We start from the raw sequence: 19862 nt of genomic DNA, 5'->3' as shown, positions 1-19862 counted from the left end.
ACTCCACCAGCGCATCTTAAGGGCCTACATCGGCGGCTCTGAGAGTCCCCACACCGGCGCCTCTGAGGGCCACGTACCAGTGACTCTGAGGGCCTCTTACCAGCCTCTGAGTGTCCTTGCCAGCCTATGAAGGGCCACTTTCCACTTGCAGGCCATTTTGCAGGGCCACACACATGCCAATGATGGCCCCACCAGTGTCTCTAAGCCCTAAGACCCCGCAACGGCGCCTGTGAGGACCCAACACCAGCGCATCTGACGGCCTTTCACTGGCACCTCTGAGCGCGCCACACACCGGTGACTCTGAGGAGCTCGCTCGCTCGCTTCGCTCGCTCGTAAAATACCTTGTACATTAGGCACACTCCTCGGGCATAAATGATACTTTTACTTGCCAATTTTCCACATTTTCTCATGCAAAGACCGTTTTAAAGAGACCCGTCTGCCAGTGACACTGGACCCACCGTGCCTCCCTCCTCCCATCGAAAGGTCCTGGATACATCCTTGCCTGAGCTGACCCCGGGCCCCCGGGTGACTCGCGGGCCCGGGGTCAGGTGACCAGCAGGTAACCCCCTCTTGGGCGAAATTCTGGGTACGTGTCCGACATGCATCGTACATAGTCCTGTTGATTTGATTCATCGTTTAAACATTAAATATAAGTTATAAGCTGGATCTCTAATCTGTGATCCCGCATCGTATCAGATATAATGGCATTTCATGTCGATATGCCTAAAAAAATATGCGAATATATCTGAAAAAGGAGTGCTGCTCCCGCTCCTATACACATCCGCGGGCCAAACAGTGACCGGCCCCTGCTTCTAGCCACTCGGGGCCGGTCGGCCGGCCGGCAGTCAGTCGCTGCCCGGGGCTGATTTCTGAGGGACTTGCAAAAATGTTTATGAATGAAATGTTTTACGTAATAAATTAGAAGATTAGGTACAAATTAGGTATATGTACCGGCTCTGAGTCGCATTTGAGAAAAAAAAACATGCTAGCGTAAAAATATAAATGTTTTGAAAAATTAAGCTGGTACCGAAATAATTGTTTTACCATGCATTGAGAAAAGGTCAGGCTTCAAACCAACCGAAATATAACCCCGTGGGCCGTATTTTTTTCTTGGGGGGGGGGCCTTCGGCATGGGGGGCCAGCTCGAAGGTCGTGCCCCCCCCCCCATTCAAAAATCCTGTGTGCGCGCCTGGGCACCCCCCACCTTTGATCACAAAGGTGCCCGGTGGGGCACCTTTGCTCGGACGCACGGCCGCGAACAGCTGGGGCATTCCACGACAGATCGTACCACTTTTTTCCAATTTGACACCCTCATCTCTCGGAATTTGACGAGAATTGGTCTCAGGGGTAATCAGGGGCTCTGAATCCACCTGTAACAATTTCAGGCTTATCAGATAAGTATTTTTTGAGTTATGGTGTATAACATTTTTTGGATCTTGCTTTGCAGCGCTAAGTTTGGCGGGCTGTAACTCTAAGACGGATTATTTAAATGCAAAATGTTATATAACATTGAACTTGCAATGAAACAGAGATTAATATGTATTTTTGAAATTTCGAAAAATACGCTATTTTTGATACATGACATACCGAGTTTTCTTTCATTTGTATTTATTGGACTTTGGGACCAAAATTTTTTGAATTTTTATTTCTTTAAAAAAATATTTGGCTCATTGTTAAGAAGTATGCAAAAAATTAGGAAGGTGTTCTTTCTATAAATGTATTTATTTTACGTCACGATAACGGTTTCGAATAGTGATTTCGGGAGGGGAGGTTATAAATGGGGTGGTAAAGCTGCCTAGTGACATCACGGGTTACTTAAATTTCAATTTAGGTCTGAGTCATCTGAAAAAAGTGAAAAGAGGGTTCATCCAATCCTCTTTCCTATAAGCGCGAGGGTGAAAAAGGCTGTTTGGCTCTGACATTCTTTTGGACGCCAATGACCATAGCTGTCCGAGATGAAAGTTACAGGACGCATACATGGTGTCCTCCAGAGGTCTCACAACTTGTATATCTGGGAATTTTTTAAGTTTACATGAGGTCAGGTCGGTCACGTGACATCACTGTTATAGTCAATGGGAAAATATAAAAACTGTTATTTTGGCACCGAGAATGATCTAAAACTATCTCACGTACATGGTATCGTGATTTCATGCACTCCTTATGCTTCACTTTTGCATTGTTAACCTTGCGTGACGTCATTTATGACGTCACTGGGGTCGTACGAGTTTTTCGTCAATAACTCCCGATCAAATGGAGCTAGAGAATCGGGAAAGCCACCAATGGACTCGGGAAGACCTTCCGAATCGAATGATATGCCATATGATACCCTTTACCCAGCTTCGTGACCTGAGGGGCTCTGACCTGACCTTGACCCGAGGTCAACTACTTAAGTTGACCTCACCCTAGCAAAAAGTATACCATTCGATGCACCTGAGCTAGGCGAACACAATGATGCCAAAATCGCAGATCTGCAGCCATTTTTTGCGAAGTTATTTACTAAAAACCGAACCCGTAACTTCAGTCACTTGACCTGACCTCAGACGCTACCGGTTAACCTGAGACCTTAAAATCGGGTACCAATCGCTGCGACTTGTAACGGCACACACGCTCGTTTTTTTTCCGCGAGGCTCTAGCTCTATTAGAAGCGAAACGGCGTGCTGGGGTCGTATCAACCCCTCCGAAACCCATTTTGCTTGCTGGAAAATGAGGAACTTATAGAAAGAACACCTATCTAATTTTTTTGCATGTCGATTTGCAATGACATGAAGTTTATTTTGAAAAAATAAAAATGTTAAAAATTTTGGTCCCAAAAGTCATTAGAGGCAAATGAAAAAAGATTAAGGTTTTTGCTCAACATTGAAAATTTTTCTTTGGAATTTTTAAATAGTAATATTAATTTCTGATTCATCGCAAGCTTAGTGTTGCTTACTGTTTGTTGGTTGCTTAACCCTTTCTTGAGTTATAGGCCATTAAACTCACCGTTACGAACCGAAGTTAAAAAAATGTAATGCAATATAACTCAAAAAGTTTTGATGTGAGAATTCTGATATTTTGCCAGGCGTCTTTGGGGCCTATGAATACCCCTAGGACCGATTTTCATTAAAATCTGAGAGATGAGGGTGACGGGCCTGGTACGATCTATCGTGGAATGCCCCAGCTGCCACCAGGGCCCTGTTTCACTGCCCGACGCTGCGTGATCGGACGCACGGCCGCGAACAGCTGCCACCAGGGCCCTGTTTCACCGCCCGACGCTGCGCGCGCCGCAGCGCGCTGGGAGCTGAGGCATACCCCTGACGTCACTCGAATGACGTTGCGTGAGATCCGTTAGCTTATAGTAAATCACGTTTGGAACAAAGACCTTGAAGAAACTAGTACCAATTGAACAGAAGTTTGAATGCGAATACTGCTAGCGTGCGGATGCTGTTGGCGCCGGGGTGCTAGCGTTTTGCGATGACGTCATAGCGTAGCGTCAGAGGGAAGTTTGTTGATATTGCCATGGAAACCCAACGCGCCGACGCGCGCAGCGCACTGCAGCGCTCCGCCGTGAAACAGGGCCCAGTAGCCTCTGACGCTCGCTTCCCCTGCGCGGGCATTGAACGCAGCTGGATGGAGCAAAACATGCATAAGAAAAATGTAATTCAAAGCAAGTTGTAAATCTCGCAGAACAATGAATTTTCTCCACTTATCCTGAATAACTTTAACCCGCGCACCGACGGGGGTCTGCGCCAACTTAGAACCGACGGGGGGGGGGGGCGGATGACCACCATCCCCTCCTGAGATCTCGAGAACGAAGCAAGATAGCGACAAGCGGTAAACGGCATAGGGTACACACGGACAAGGTCTACAATTTTTATAAAAATCATTTTCAGGTCAGGTCAAAGATGACGTCACAGGGGTCAAAAAAGTCAAAATGGCGGCGCTAGATTTGGAGAGTTTTCTCGAATAACTTTCGAATTAGTCAAGATAGGAACAAACTAAGGGCATCATCGCAATCCTCTCGTCAATCCGCATCGAATGATATATATGTTGACCTCGAAAGGTCAAAGTCAAAGGCTGACTTCAGGTCACGTGACCTCGAGGTCATCGTGTATATCATTCGATGCGCCTTGATGAGCTGAACACAATGAGACCATCCGCGCGGCTGTATCTTGTTCCTGTACGGAGTTATTGGCAAAAAACCGCTGGTGACCTTTGATGACGTCACATGACCTTACAGCTGCCCAACAGCAAAACAGACCTCAAGGTAGTGAAGGTTGATCGTATATGAAGTCATGCATGGTAAATGGGCCATTCCGACCCGTTTTATTGGTAAAAACAGGGAGTTGATTTTTCCCCCATTGACTTATAATGGGGAGGTCGAGAAATTGACCTGACCTTAGGTCATCGATATCAAAATTCCGAGATTAACAAGTTGTAGCCACTAATGACCTAATAGCATCCTGTGACTTTCAAAAGCCTCCGACATCTACTGTAGCTCTGCGACGGTGACAAAGTTGCAGAAAAGTGACTTGAGGTTGGGTCATTCACCTAACCTCGACCTGGTGACCTAACCTTAACCCTCGCCCATGTAGGGGGGGGGTTGGTGCAACCCCCCCCTGAGGTTTTTCGGAAATAGTGCAAAAACGGCGGCGCGCAGCGCCGCCAAATTTTGGGTACCTTATGGGGCAAACCTTGCGCATCTTTTGATAAAAAAAAATTGACCGGGTCATGTCAGGTCACGGAGTTATGACGTCACAAAGGGAACAGCCTCCGGCCGGATTTTCACAAACTGAGTGCCAACGCCCGAGGTTTCCTGCCGGTGGTACGGAGATCGGTTGATGGATCGTGATGAAACTTCCCATGCATGTTGGGGCAAGTATTGGCTATCATATGGTATAAGAAACTTGACCGGGTCAGGTCAGGTCACGGAGCTATGACGTCACAAGAGGAACAGCGTCCGGTACTATTTTTGAAAAGCGCCCGAACCACTATTTTGCTAATTCTTGTCACCTCAATGGGAATATGCAGCAATATTAGCTTCTATAGGGAGCAAATGGACCTCCCAAATCCAAAAATACAATCAGATTTCAAAAATTTAAATTTTGATTTTTCGAATTTCTGCCGCCGACTGTGACCTTGCCGACTTCCGGCGCCTCCCAACGCGCCATTTTTAGAGCTAGGGAAACGAAATACATACCAAACGATAGAGAATTGATCAAGGAACACGATAGTGAAGGTTTCAAGTCGATATCTCCCACCGTTTTGCCGCAATCGCCGCCGAAAGTTGAAAAAAGTCTATTTTTCCGAAAATTTGACCTTTGACCGGTCAAAAGTAGGTCAAATGTTGACCTAGGACCAAAAAATATACCACCAATCGCGAGATCTCGGCGAGAGCAATCCGTTGGTCTTTTCCGCTAAGCTCTACGACGCTCCGTTTTCAAACGCCAAGGGGGGGGTCGCACCAACCCCCCCCCTGCATGGGCGAAGGTGGCAGATCGCCGTTTACGGGCGAGGGTTAAAAGGCAAGAGGTTCTAACTTGCACACCATACCTTCCCGGGCATCAATTTGACACCTTCACGCCAAATTTCAAGTCTTAGGTTACCTTAGGTCAGGAGTTATTGAGGTCAAACTGAGGTCATGTTCGAGCAAAAATGAGCAAAAAACATGCAATCTTGAAACGCTCACTAAATCTACAATTGCCAAGCAATTTCAAAGTTCTTTATATGGTCTAGTAGACAAAAATCGGCGCTACAAAACTGCTATCTCGGATTTTCAAAATTTTGGGTTTTGACCCCCAAAAATTTAAAAATTGTTTTTTTAACTAAAAAAATCCGAAAAGTTTCCAAATTTCAAAAAACCGGAATATATGTGATAGTCACTGCGCTCTTCTATATACATACCAAATTTCAGATCGATATCTCGTTTTTTGGCCAAGTTATAGCGAAAAAACTGTTCAAAAATGATGACGTCAAATTTTGAACTCAATTTTTAGTGATTCTAGACCACGTAGAGCAAAACAAAGACCACCATTGAACTTCCCGTGACGAGCTGCATCGAATCGATACCCGTTTTATGCAAAATATCAACATTGAAATTTGACCTAATTTGACCTGACTTTGACCTGACCTTGACCTGACCTTGACCTGACCTTGACCAAAACGTAACCTAAGCTGGCCCCAAAGGCTGCCTGACCCACATTATCGCATTTGTCATGTAAAATCGACCATAAAACATGTATCACACGACACTTTCATATTGTGACCCACCAGTGACCTGATCTCTGTGATCTGACCTGGTATCAGTGACCTCAGATAGCAAAATATGTGTTTGAAGAACATTTCCCCATCGATGATTTTCAATGAAATGCGTTTTCCTCGATTTTACAACGCATTTCTTGAAATGCCTGTAAACGGTGAAAATTCGACCTTTGACTTGACCTGTGACGTCATCGGTTTGACCTAGGTCAATAAAATTGGGTCACAAGGTAGTTCACTGATAGGGCTATCCAACACCGTTTGCCGCTTGTTGCTAGGTTGCGTGGTTCTCGAGATCTTAGGGGGGGGCAAATTGCCCCCCCCCCCAACAGGGCGCGTTGCTCGGCAGAGCCAAACGGGGTGCGGGTTAACCCTCGCCGGCACAGGCCATTTTGCGTCCTTCGACGGCACAAGGGGGGTACGACCCCCCCCCCCCCCCATCGCGTTTGGCCCCTGATCGAGCTAGAGCTTCGCGGAAAAAAAACGAGCGTGTTGCCCGTCAGGAGAGGAAGCCGATGATACCCAATTTTAAGGTCATCGTCAATTTTAAGGTCATCGGGTGACCTTCCAGGTCAGGTCAATGACCCGAAAACCGGGAAAATCGGGACCTGTTAGAAAGTCGTAAAGTGTGGCTGCTATGTGATTTTCCGGGGTGCTGATCACGAATATCGCGTTAGTTTTGATCAGAGATGATATCTTTAAGCATTTAGACCAGATCGGGTCAGGTCAGGTCAGGTCAACCGGTAGGGGTTGTGACGGGTATTTGTAATACTTGTCAACCGCCTCTGACAGCTTCGTAACATGTTACGAAGGCACCAAAACTACTTCGCAAATGTTCAAATGGTTGCTAAATTCGAATTTAGCTCCAAAAACTAGCCTTGAAACATGTAAAACTCGAAAAAGTGAGCCAAGGTCACCCGAGGTCACCACAGGTCAATGACCTGACCTGACCTTCAGGTGACCTTGACACCCAGCCTTATGTATGGGAGCAACATCAAATCACATGTTTGAACGTCTGAAACCACGAAAAGCTTGCAAACGCGCGGCTAATGCGAGCCGACATACGCCGAATCGCGATTCCGGCCAACCATGGTCTCGGAAAAGAGGTCACAGGTCAAAGGTCATTTGGGTCAGGGTCATGAAATTTTTAGAGTGGGAATGCGAGGATACTGAAAGTTTCGTCGCGATCGGCCGCTTTTACGCGAGTTATTCGCGAAAAACCTTAGGAAGTTAGGGGGGTTGCATCAACCCCCTGTGCCGGCGAGGGTTAATGTTTGTAAATGCCTACTGCTTCGCTAAATATTGCTCGTTTGGCGTTCAGCTTTCACTGGAACTGGAAAAACATGTTTGTGTTTTTTAAGAATGCCCGGGACAGCCCGTTATATAAAAAAATCATAAAGTTTTTTTTTTTACAAAAACGCGATTTTCAAAACAGGTCATCGATCGATTTTGATAAAAACTACATTTTTTATTCAGCTCACCGTCAGCTTTCGAATGGCATATATCGTTTCTTTGGAGCCTGAGATGACCTTCCGACGAACCGTGGGCGGCGGCGGGCCCATCGATTCGCTGGGAAAATTGTGCCAGTGGGCGCAATTGGGCGAACGGGCTAGAGGTGGAATATGCAAGACTCCACGGGTGTCACTTTCTGTAATGCAGGTATTGTTATGTCTCTAATAGTAGACTTTGTTAGGTTACAAGACAGACTTACCATGATCTGTATGATAAATTTTTACGACTAAACATCTTAATTCAAAATGTAACGTTTTTGTGACCTTTTGAGCTGACCTTAGGTCACTGAAACTTAGGTCAAGTGGCAAATAGACACCCCAAGTCATGTCTGAAATTTGGTAGCGCTACGTGCCATAGCACTCACACTATCAACAAAAATTATGGCATTCAGTTGCCGCTAAACTAGTCCAAGTTCCCCTGACCTTGTACCGGTTTTTGTGACCTTGACCCGTCCTGAAATGACTGAGAACTGAACTTTACAGGATATGTGCCAAAAGGCTGCCCCAGAGGTTATGCCAAATTTGGCAGTAGCGCCGCCGTTTTTACGTTATTTGTGAAAAACGTAAGGGGGGTTGCATCAACATACCTCGCCGGGCGAGGGTTACTATGATTAAAGAAATGTCATACATTCAGGGGACAGGTTACTATTTTCCTATAAAATTGGCTTCCGAAATATATCATAAAACATGCATCACACGACCCACTTTCAGTTATTAACCTGAGCCGGTGCTCCGCGACTTCCGCGCCGGGCCGGAGGGTGTCTGAACCCCCCCCCCACGTCTAACTCGGCTCCTGGGCCACGTAGCGACACGTGGTAAGCGGCATTCGAAAGAACGTTCAAAATTATGTTGGAAACACCTCGGTCATTTTTGAGCTCAGGTCAAAAGTTAGGTCGCCAGAGGTCATCAAAGGTCAAATTTAGTCCATTTCAACAATTTTGGAAAATGCCAAAGGCTAACTCGGGAACCAATAGAGCTATATATAGCGCCGCGGAAAAGTGCATTCGCAAAGCGCGCAATGAATGCCTCTCTCCACTCAGGCAGAGCATCTTTCAAGAGCTGACACAGCTGAAAAGAAGGCGCCAAATCAGCACCGTCTTCACGCGAGAAGGCATCTCATTCGTGGTGGTAGCACGGGGCGACCGTCCTCGGCCGATCCGTTCTCCGGCTGCGCTGGAGCGACTGATCCAAATCATGTCGGAGCCTCGAGACCAGAACGGCTCCCCAGAGCACCAGAACTAGCGCGCCGGCGCCACTGGAAACACCAGATCACGGGAAGCGGAGTGGTCAAGGGAGCCGGCGGGCAGCCAGACACAGCGCCTGTCACAATACCGGGACGATGACGGAGCGGCAGATCCAGCCCAAACGGAGATACCGACAGTGGAGACTGCAGGACCGGCGATGGAGACCGCAGGACCGACGACGGAGACCACAGGATCGGGCTACAATGACGGCGGACCGAGTCAGGGACGGACGACACCGGAGGACGCTGAGAACCGCCGCCCTGAACCGGAGCCTGCGGCTGGTGGGCGGCGGTCCGTTTCCGTTGAACCACGCACGGACCAGACGAGCCACGTCTTGAGGGAGGAGGAGCGTCCCGCCGAGAATCAGGTACCTGCGGGCGGCGTCCGTCGACGACATTTATTTTGCCAGCATCGTGTTCCTCTCGTCGAGACGCATCGGATGAACTATAATTTGACCTTAACCCTCGCCGGCACAGGCCATTTTGCGTCCTTCGACGGCACAAGGGGGGGGGGTTGGTACGGACCCCCCTCGCGTTTGGCCCCTGATCGAGCTAGAGCTTCGCGGAAAAAACGAGCGTGTTGCCCGTCACGAGAGGAAGCCGATGATACCCAATTTTAAGGTCCTAGGTCATCGGGTGACCTTCCAGGTCAGGTCAATGACCCGAAAACCGGGAAAATCGGGACCTGTTAGAAAGTCGTAAAGTGTGGCTGCTATGTGGTTTTCCGGGGTGCTGATCACGAATATCGTGTTAGTTTCGATCAGAGATGATGTTTTTAAGCTTTTAGACCAGGTCGGGTCAGGTCAGGTCAGGTCAACCGGTAGGGGTTGTGACGGGTATTCGTAATACGTGTCAACCGCCTCTGGCAGCTTCGTAACATGTTACGAAGGCACCAAAACTACTTCGTAAATGTTCAAATGGTTGCTAAATTCGAATTCAGCTCCAAAAACTAGCCTAGAAACATGTAAAACTCGAAAAAGTGAGCCGAGGTCACCCGAGGTCACCAAAGGTCAATGACCTGACCTGACCTTCAGGTGACCTTGACACCCACCCTAATGTATGGCAGCAGCATCAAATCACATGTTTGAACGTTTGAAACCACGAAAAGCTTGCAAACGCGCGGCTAATGCGAGCCGACATACGCCGAATCGCGATTCCGGTCAAACATGGTCACGGAAAAGAGGTCACAGGTCAAAGGTCATTGGGGTCAGGGTCATGAAATTTTCAGGGAACGTGTAAAATTGATCAATGCGAGGGTACTGAAAGTTTCGTCGCGATCGGCCGCTTTTTACGCGAGTTATTCGCGAAAAAACTTAGGGGGGTTGCATCAACCCCCCCTGTGCCGGCGAGGGTTAAAGGGTCATTTTTAAAATTTGACCTTAGGACTAGGTCATGACCTGACCGGAAAAGGTCATGTTGCAAAGCAGTCGATCCGTATCGTCGAGCTGAACACATCTGAGGTGTTTTCACCGCTCTAGCACGTCTCTATCAAAAGTTATTGCAAAAAAAAACTGATGGTGACTGTTCATGACCTGAAACGATCTCAGGGGCACACAGAGGGGTCACAGGTGCATTATTCCGATTCAGTGTGTCATGTTTACGTATGGACCGATGTTTGAGAGGGTTTTGAACGGCATTCGTCCAAAAGAGGCGCATTTCAGTTTTCTCCCATTGACTTACAATGAAGGTGTCGCAAAATTGACCTGACCTTAGGTCACATATGTTAAAAATATGAGATAAACATTATATACATGCTAATATCATCTAATATTCTCATCAATGGTTGAAAGTTTCAAAATAATCGTTCAGTCAGTGTAGCTATAGCGAGCCTTTGACCTTTTTCTAGGGCAAGGCGACGGTCACTGAAAATGACCTGGTTACCTTACCTTGAAGGACCCGGGTCTGAAATTTTCACAACATGCATGGGAAATATGTATAAAGATAATGTAGAATGAGGACGGGATACCCATGCGCCCGATTACATCCGGTATTGGGAGCGCCCCCCACAATCTGGCTAAGACACTGGCAAAACCATTGTCGATGGCCCTCGGATCTATCAGCGATGCGCACCTCAAGAACTCATCAGACATGATGTCTAAACTGAAAGAAATAGAAAACGTAGAGGATATGAAAATGGCAAGCTTTGACGTGAAATCCCTTTTTACCAACGTCCCCATTCAAGGTGCCCTAGAAGCAATCGAAAAAGTGGTAAGCACCACTGATGAGGATTCTCTCCCACTTCCAAAGGAAGATTATATCAGATTAGTTTCTCTGTGCATGAAGTTTGGCTGTTTTTCATTCAACGGAAAAGAATACTTACAAAAGAATACACTGGCTATGGGATCTCCTCTCAGCCCAGTAGCCGCTTGTTTATATATGGAAACTCTGGAAGCATCAAATTTCTTCGAAGTCATGGGGTCCAGCTCCATATGGATGAGATATGTGGACGATGTCCTAGTGATCGTTCCAGAAAACACGAATCTGGAACAAAAACTAGCGCAACTGAACGACGTCAATGCGAAAATACAGTTCACGATCGAGTACGAAGAAAATAACCAACTAGCGTTCTTAGACACGTGCATCATCAGAAGAGAGACAGGTTTCAAATTTAAGGTACATAGAAAGCCAACCAACAAAGAAGATTATGTTCATTTTTACTCTGGCCACAGTGAACGTGTGAAAAGTGGTATAGTTATAGGTTTCTTTTTACGAGCAATGAGAATTTGTGATGAGGAGTTCCTGGACGAAGAGTTTAAACATATTTACAACGCTTTCACGAAACTGAAATACCCGAAGGGGTATCTCATTCGGCAAAAGCAAAAGGCCGAACGAATAAAGAAGAACCCAAAACAAAAGGAAAAAGAACAAGGAAGGAAAAAGCGAAAATGGATATCGATTCCAAACTTCAAGAGCGCGGAGGTTATTTCTAAATCACTTGAGAAGACAGGCGTACGAGTAGCAACGAACACGGGAACGAAGATACACGAGATGATTAAACGAAGACCGAAAGAGACGTCCGACACATCCGATTCTCCGAAAAGTGTAGTATACGAAATTCCTTGTGGTGGGTGTAACAAAAGCTACGTGGGAGAAACGGGGAGGGGGGTCGAAACGAGACTTAACCCGCGCGGGGCTGGGGGGGGGTAAATTTTACCCCCCCTCGCGAATTTTTGCGATATCTCAAAAACGGCGGCGCGCAGCGCCGCCAAACTTTCAGTACCTTTTCTTACATCAATTTGACACCTTCCCTGAAAATTTGAGCGAAATCCGTCGGGAATTTTTTGAGAAATTGACGTTTTAGTGACGTCATGTTCGCCATTTTAGCCTCAAAAACGGCAAAAGTTCAAACGCCGCTAACATCTTCATTTTTAAAGGAATCAAGACGTAACAAAAAAGGTTATACGTAACTTTACTTTGTCTATCAAATGGCTATCTCGGTTTTTTGAAAATTTTGGATTTTGGCCTAAATTTTTTCAAAAAACTGACTTTTTTGGGAAAATCATTATAAAATCCAAAATTTTGAGTCTATCGAAAAAAACGGAATATATGTCAGAGAAGTGGTCTATGTGCACCTACATACCAAATTTTAGAAGAATCGGTTCAAAAATGTGGGAGTTATTCAAAATTTTATGACGTCACGACACACAAAATTTTTGAAAAATGACTTTTTTGGAAGTTCTAGACCTCGTACGGAAACAAAAATAGCACCATTCGATTCGCCGTGAAAAACTGCATCAGATAGACACCTTTTTAGGCCTTAACAACCAACTTCAAAATTTGACCTCACTTGACCTGACCTTGACCTGACCTCGACCTGAAATTCATCCAGAGGTGGTCCATATCACTTATTGAGTGTGCCTATTGAATTCTATGAGTAAAATGACCCATAAAACATGTGTCGCACATGCCCTTTTCTATATTTTGTTTTTTGGTGACCTGACCTGACCTGACCTGACCTTGACCTTGACCTCTGAATGATATTGTATGCAACGAATATTGTCTTGGTAGCCTAAGAACACGTTTTGGGCGATCAGTCTCAGTCCATGACTCCATTCTTCGGCAACTACGGTGCAAGGCCGATACTGTAGGAACTTGCAATTTGTACCCTTGACCTGACCTTGACCTTGACCTCAAACTTAAAATTAAGTACATGTTTTTAGTAGTTCGTGATGAGAGCTTTCGATTGGCGTTTGAATTTTCCAAATCGGACCATTAGTTTGGGAGATAACAGGGGGGGGGGGTAAAATTTACCCCCCCAGCCCCGCGCGTTCGGCTGGAGACCCCAGCCCCGCGCGGGTTAAAGAACATAAAAGTGACCTTAAGTTTCATCGAACATCGAACGCAATCGTCGTACATGCCGAACAATCTCACCATTTACCGAACTGGGGAGCAACTCGATTATTAGAGAAGGGCGCACGAAAAACGACACGAAAAATCTTAGAAGCGGCTCACATATCAGCACGCGATACCATCAATACTAGAACTGGATTTATAACTTTAGCAACATGCGCAGTAAGCTTAGTGGCAGGACCCCGATAGATAATCTCGTGATTGTGATCTATTTTTCGAGTGATATTTTATATTTTTGTACAAGCTGCCGGTGACAATTTCTGTCCTCATTTCTGTTAACACAGTGATCAAGGTATTTTCATACCGAAAGCTTTGTGTGTGTTTAAATATACATTTGACGTGTTATTGTTATCGTATAAAGATAAACATCTGTACCAAAAACGGCGGCACGGAGCACCGCCGTTTTTGAGAAATTCGTGAAAAATCTGAGCCGCTTAACCCCCACCCCCCACCCTCAGCGCGGCACGGGTTAAGCAAGTTATGCCCACAGAAAACTTTTTTTCAACAGCCTTTCAAAAAACATGCAAATGAAGTGTCTATGAGCTCTCACTTGGCCAAAAAGTTGTTTTGAAATGTGTTAGTTTTTCGTGAACAGCCCTGTGCATATTGGAATATAATTGCTTTCTAAGAAATATAATTGCTGTCATCGTAGAGTACGACTGCACATGAATAAGGAAATATTTTGTAAAAATGTTACGTGGAAAATGCAGAAAAATATTACTTCTTTGGCTTTCTACCCTGGTACTAGAGCAGAAAATGTTGTTCGAACCATGTAACTATGTTATCCGGGGATAGCGTCCCTCCCGGCGAAAAGTTCCCGCGGCGGGAATTGAACCCGGGTCGGTGTTGTTGCAGCCGCGCTGTCCGACCTGTACAAGCTGAAGCGGACGCCACAGCCGCTGGAGCCGGACGGCGAGACGGACGGCTTCATCTCGGCGCGGCTGTTCCACAACCTCTACTACAGCGGCTTTTACGCGCCGTACATCTGCAACCCCGAGTACCTGCTGCTGCTGGACTGCAGGTACGGCTGGACTGCTGCTGGACTGCAGGTACGGCCGGACTGCTGCTGGACTGCAGGTACGGCTGGACTGCTGCTGGACTGCAGGTACGGCCGGACTGCTGCTGGACTGCTGCTGGACTGCAGGTACGGCCGGACTGCTGCTGGACTGCTGCTGGACTGCAGGTACGGCCGGACTGCTGCTGGACTGCAGGTACGGCTGGACTGCAGGTACGGCTGGACTGCTGCTGGACTGCAGGTACGGATGGACTGCTGCTGGACTGCAGGTACGGCTGGACTGCTGCTGGACTGCAGGTACTGCCGGACTGCTGCTGGACTGCAGGTACGGCTGGACTGCTGCTGAACTGCAGGTACGGCTGGACTGCTGCTGGACTGCAGGTACGGCTGGACTGCTGCTGGACTGCTGCTGGACTGCAGGTACGGCTGGACTGCAGCTGGACCACTGGCGGATCCAGACTTGCGTTGGGGGGGGGGGGGGCAGCTCATGCAAGGAACCAAACCTAGGGTATCCCCAAATCCTGTTCTCTCATCGGATTTAGGCCACTTATTTTTCGTCACAGCCCTGAAACGATAATTTTTTTTCAACAAAAAAAAAAATGGTAGCCCACCCGACCAGTAGCGGCGGAACACCTTCAATTAAGGGGAGGGGTGGGGCATGGCCGACTTTTGGTCCCATTCTTTCCATGACACGCCCATAGGGCTAATGGTAACCCTCGCCGGACCTATTGGTTTTCTACATACGCGCCGGCCGAGGGGGGGGGGGGCGGGTACGACCCCCCTCGCCGTTTCGCCCCTGGTGGAGCTAGCGCGTCGCGGAAAAAACGAGCGTGTGCGCCGTTACGAGACGCAGAGATTGGTACCCGATTTTAAGGTTCTAGGTCAACCGGTGACCTCTGAGGTCAGGTCAAGTGCCCCAAGGTACGGTTCAGTTTTTGGTGAATAACTTCGCAAAAAACTGCCGCAGAGCCGCGATTTTGGCAGCATCGTGTTCGCCTCGCTCAGGCGCGTCGAATGATATACTTTTTGTCCGGGTCAGGTCAACTTGGGGTGTTGACCTCGGGTCAAGGTCAGGTCAGCACCCCCAGGTCACGAAGTTGGTCGAAAGAGGTCATTTCGCATACCATTCGATTCGGCAGGTCTTCCTGAGTCCATTGGTGGCTTTCTCGACTCGCTAGCTCAATTTGATCGGGAGTTATTGACAAAAAACTAATATGACCTTGATGACGTCATAAATGACGTCACGGAAGGTCAACATTGCAAAAGTGACGCATCTAACCTTGCAAGGAGTGCATCAAATCACGATTATGTGTGCTTGAGATAGTTGGAGATCGTTCCCGGCGCCAGAATAGCAGTTTTCATTTTTCCCCATTGACTTATAATGGTGAGGTCACAAAAATGACCTGACCTCATATGACCTTTAGGGAAAATCCGAGATACCTATACAAGTTATGAGACTCATAATGGATACTAGATCCTGCAAGTTTCATTTCCCTGTGACATCTCCTCTGGCAGTGAGGGCGTTGCGAAGTTGCGACATCTGAAGACAGTGCAGAGGTTCACTTATGACATCATAGGTCAGTGACCTGACCTGACCCAAAAATGTAGTTGGTGTCAAAAGATGCGGCTTGGATCAAAGGTCAGGTATGCCAAGTTTCAGCTCTCTATCGCCAGCGTGTTCGGAGCTATCGCGAAAAAAAACATATGGGGGGGGGGGCGGCACCCACCCCCCCCCCCCCTCGGCCGGCGAGGGTTAAAATGCCGAAATCAAAGGGGGCACGGTGCCCCGGTGCCCTCCCCGTTCCGCCGCCTATGCACCCGACCCGTGCCTTTATATTGCTTTGAAAACACTACAAATTGCTTTTGTCGACCAGTTAGCTCGCTCCGGGTCGGTGCTTGGCGCAGCCTTCGCGGGTTGGGAGGTGTCAGTTGGAACTTGGACCCCCTGCCGTTCAGCCCCTGATCAAGCTAGAGATCATGGAAAAAACAACAGTGTTGCCCGTGAGTGACGAGAGGAAGCCGATGATACCCGATTTTGAGGTCCTTGGTCATTGGTTTGACCTTCCAGGGCGGTGTTTCACGGTCGCGCTGCCAGCCGCCGCCAGCGCATTCCGCGAGCTAAGGTCAACCTTCGGTACTGTTGTAGGTTAGGCTTGTTGACGCCTCCATGGAAACCAAAAGCGCCAACAGCGTTAACCCGCGCCCCGTAGGGCCACCGGCGGACCCTACCACCCGTAGGGGGGGGGGGGCGTTTCGGCCCTCCCCCCTAAGATCTCGGAAAGTTACCGGCCGATTTTCAAAATTCAAACGGCGTTCGATAGCCCCACCCGGGAACTAACTTGTGACCAAATTTCATTGACCTAGGTCAAACCGATGACGTCACAGGTCAGGTCAAAGGTAAGATTTTCACCGTTCACAGGCATTTCAAGAAATGTGTTGTGAAATCGAGTAAATTGGTAATTCATTGAAAACCATCGATTGTACATTGTTCGTCAAACACATACTTTGCTATATGAGGTCACTGATACCAGGTCAGGTCACAGCGAGGTCAGGTCACCGGGGGTCACAATATGAAAGTGTCGTGTGATAAATGTTTTTGGTCCATTTTACATGACAAATGCGATTATGTGGGTTAGGCAGCCTTTGGGGCCAGCCTAGGTCACGTTTTGGTGAAGGTCAGGTCAAGGTCAGGTCATATTAGGTCAAACTTCAAAGTTGATATTTTTGCATCATATGGGTATCGATTCGATGCAGCTCGTCACGAGGAGTCTAATGGTGGTCTTTGTTTTGCTCTACGAGGTCTAGAATTGCCAGAAATTGAGTTTGAAAATTTGACGTCATCATTTTTGAATTGTTTTTTTTTCGCTATAACTTGGCCAAAAAATGAAGCATCAATCTGAAATTTGGTATGTAGATAGAAGACGGTAGGTACTATCACATATATTTCAGTTTTTCGAAACTTAAAAAACGTTTTGGATTTTTTGGCTAATATATCCAAAAAAAATGCTTTTTTGATTTTTGAGGGTCAAAACTCAAAAATTTCAAAAATCCGAGATAGCAGTTTTGTAGCAGTCCTGTTAACTTAACATCTTTTATATCTTGATCATTTTTCTGCATCTTCAAAGCTGTAAGCCTGACAGGTCTTCTCGCGAAGGTCTTTTTTCGGTCGAAAATGACAGAACATGACGTCATTATGACGTCATTTGTGGCCAACCTATCATAGCCTCTGGAAAAATTTTTTGGTCACAATGTGTAAAATTGATGCCCGGAGGGGTCCTGAAAGTTTGGTGGCGATATCTCCAGCCGTTTAGGAGATATCGACCGAAAAGGACAGGGGGCAGTTTCGCCCCCACCCCCCTACGGGGCGCGGGTTAACCCGGCAGTTGCTGGGGTATTTCGCCACCCACCGTTTGCTGGGGGGGGGGGCGTTAAACGCCCCCAGCCGATAACTCGAGAACCAATAGGCGCAGCGAAACGCACGAGGCGGCAAACGAAAGAACGCGACAAGACGCTTCAGATGAGTACTTTAAAGTTGAACTTTGAGGTCACAGGTCGGGTCAACGTCAGGTAAAACACCTGAAATCGGGCTTTCAGTAGCATTGATTTCAGGACTTCGCAATGGGCGCCTCTCGTCATAAACGCTGTCAAAACGGTGCACAATCCATCATATAAGGCCTACAAGAGTGTCAGCTCCTTGTAGGGGTCAGTCAAGCATAGGTCAGGGTCAAGGTCAGGTCAACCGGGTAGGCACATATCCCCGAAAACCAAAACTGATATTCGCAGCCTGTGACACATGTTTTATGGGTAATTTGGGGCGTAGAGCACGATGGTGACATTCATTTTATCATATGTGTACGTGTTTAGCTCAAAAAGTTCAATTTAAGAAATTCATGTATCATGGTCGTCAAGTAGTCGCGAGAAATTGCCAAGATTCAGTTCAAGATTTTGGAAAATGCGGAACGATAATCAATAATCGAAGATAGCCATTTGATTGTTCATGGTATTGGCAGTCTAATGGCGTTTACGGCATGTCTGTATGTCTATTCTGTGATTTTATATGATTTTTTGAACATATGCCGTTTTTGGTCGAAAACTCAGAAATCATGACGTCACTAAAACCTCGATATCTCAAAAATTTTCCGACCGATTTTTTTTTTTGAAAATTTGTCACAATAAGCTTCAATCAATTCCCTACAGGTACCCAAAATTTGGCGTGCCTGCGGCGCGCCGTTTTTATGCTATGGCCCGGCGAAAAAAGTGGGGGCGTTTAACGCCCCCCCCCCCAGCAACTCGCGGGTTAACAGCCTGCCGTGAAACACCGCCCAGGTCATGTCACAGACCCAAAAGATGGGAAAATCAGGACCTGTCAGAAGTCAGAACCTCCTCTAGTAAGGCTGTAATGGTTTTTTTTGGGGTGCTGATCACGAATTTCATGTTAGTTTGGATCATAGATAATGACTTCATGCATTTAGGTCAGGTCGGGTCAGGTCAGGTCAACCAGTAGGGGTACTTATGGGCAGGGGTATAGCAGGTGTCTACTACCACCGACAGCTACGTAACATGATACGAACTACGAAGGCATTAAAGCTACTTCATAAATGTTGAAATAGTTGCTAAATACTAAATTTAAAATCAGCTAAACAAACTATCCTAGAGACATATTAAACTCGGAAAAAGCGCCGAGGTCATCAAAGGTCAATGACCTGCCTTGACCCTAAGGTGACATTGACACCTACCACAATTGATGGGACCAACATCATTTCACATGTTTGAGCGTTTTAAACCACCAAAAACTGCAAACGCGGGGACACACGCCGAATCGCGATTCCGGCCAAACATGGTCTCAATCATGGCCAAACGAAGTCTCGAGAAATAGGCCACAGGTCAAAGGTCACTTGGGTCAGGGTCATGAAATTTTCAGACTTTGTCAACATGAGGGTACTTGAGCTTCGTCGCGATCGGCTTCATGATAACTTACACGATAACTTCACACGTCGATCGAGAGGTAAAGTAGGTAACAAGACTTTTTTGGGGGAAGACAAGACCAACACTTTTATCAAGCTCACAGACTTTTATTGATACGGTAGTTTCCCTCTACCTACTACGCTACCCTCTCACATTATTTTTCTTAACCCTCGCATGTGTAGGGGGTGGGTCGGATGGGCCCCCCATGGTTTTTCGCGAATAACTCGCGTAAAAAGCGGCCGATCGCAACGACACTTTCAGTACCCTCGAGTTGATCAATTTTACACCTACGCTGAAAATTTCATGACCCTGACCAAAGTGACCTTTGACCTGTGACCTATTTCTCGAACCCATGTTTGGCCGGATTTTCCCCGATTTTTGGTCATTGACCTGACCTGGAAGGTCAACCAATGACCTAGGACCTTAACATTGGGCATCATCGGCTTCCTCTTGTCACGGGCAACACGCTTCTTTTTTCCGCGAAGCTCTAGCTCAATCAGGGGCCAAACGGCAAGGGGTGGTCCAACCGACCCCGCCCCCCCCC

At 47.1% G+C, this 19862-nt stretch overlaps 1 protein-coding gene across 1 annotated transcript in view; it reads left to right on the top strand.

The window, feature by feature from the left end:
- The window catches only part of LOC122391498, a 40062-nt gene extending 25109 nt beyond the window's left edge, over positions 1 to 14953 (top strand). Inside the window, exon 2 of the mRNA XM_043385507.1 lies at positions 14194 to 14953. Within this exon, the coding sequence (XP_043241442.1) occupies positions 14194 to 14699 (506 nt within the window). The 3' untranslated portion in view covers positions 14700 to 14953. The remainder of the gene's footprint in view (positions 1 to 14193) is intronic.
- The last annotated feature ends 4909 nt before the right edge of the window (positions 14954 to 19862 follow it).

The sequence above is a fragment of the Amphibalanus amphitrite genome, unplaced genomic scaffold, assembly GCF_019059575.1.
Source record: "Amphibalanus amphitrite isolate SeventyFive unplaced genomic scaffold, NRLGWU_Aamphi_draft 000440F_arrow, whole genome shotgun sequence".
In the NCBI taxonomy this organism is placed as follows: domain Eukaryota; kingdom Metazoa; phylum Arthropoda; class Thecostraca; order Balanomorpha; family Balanidae; genus Amphibalanus; species Amphibalanus amphitrite.
This window is presented reverse-complemented; position numbering and strand designations above follow the sequence as displayed.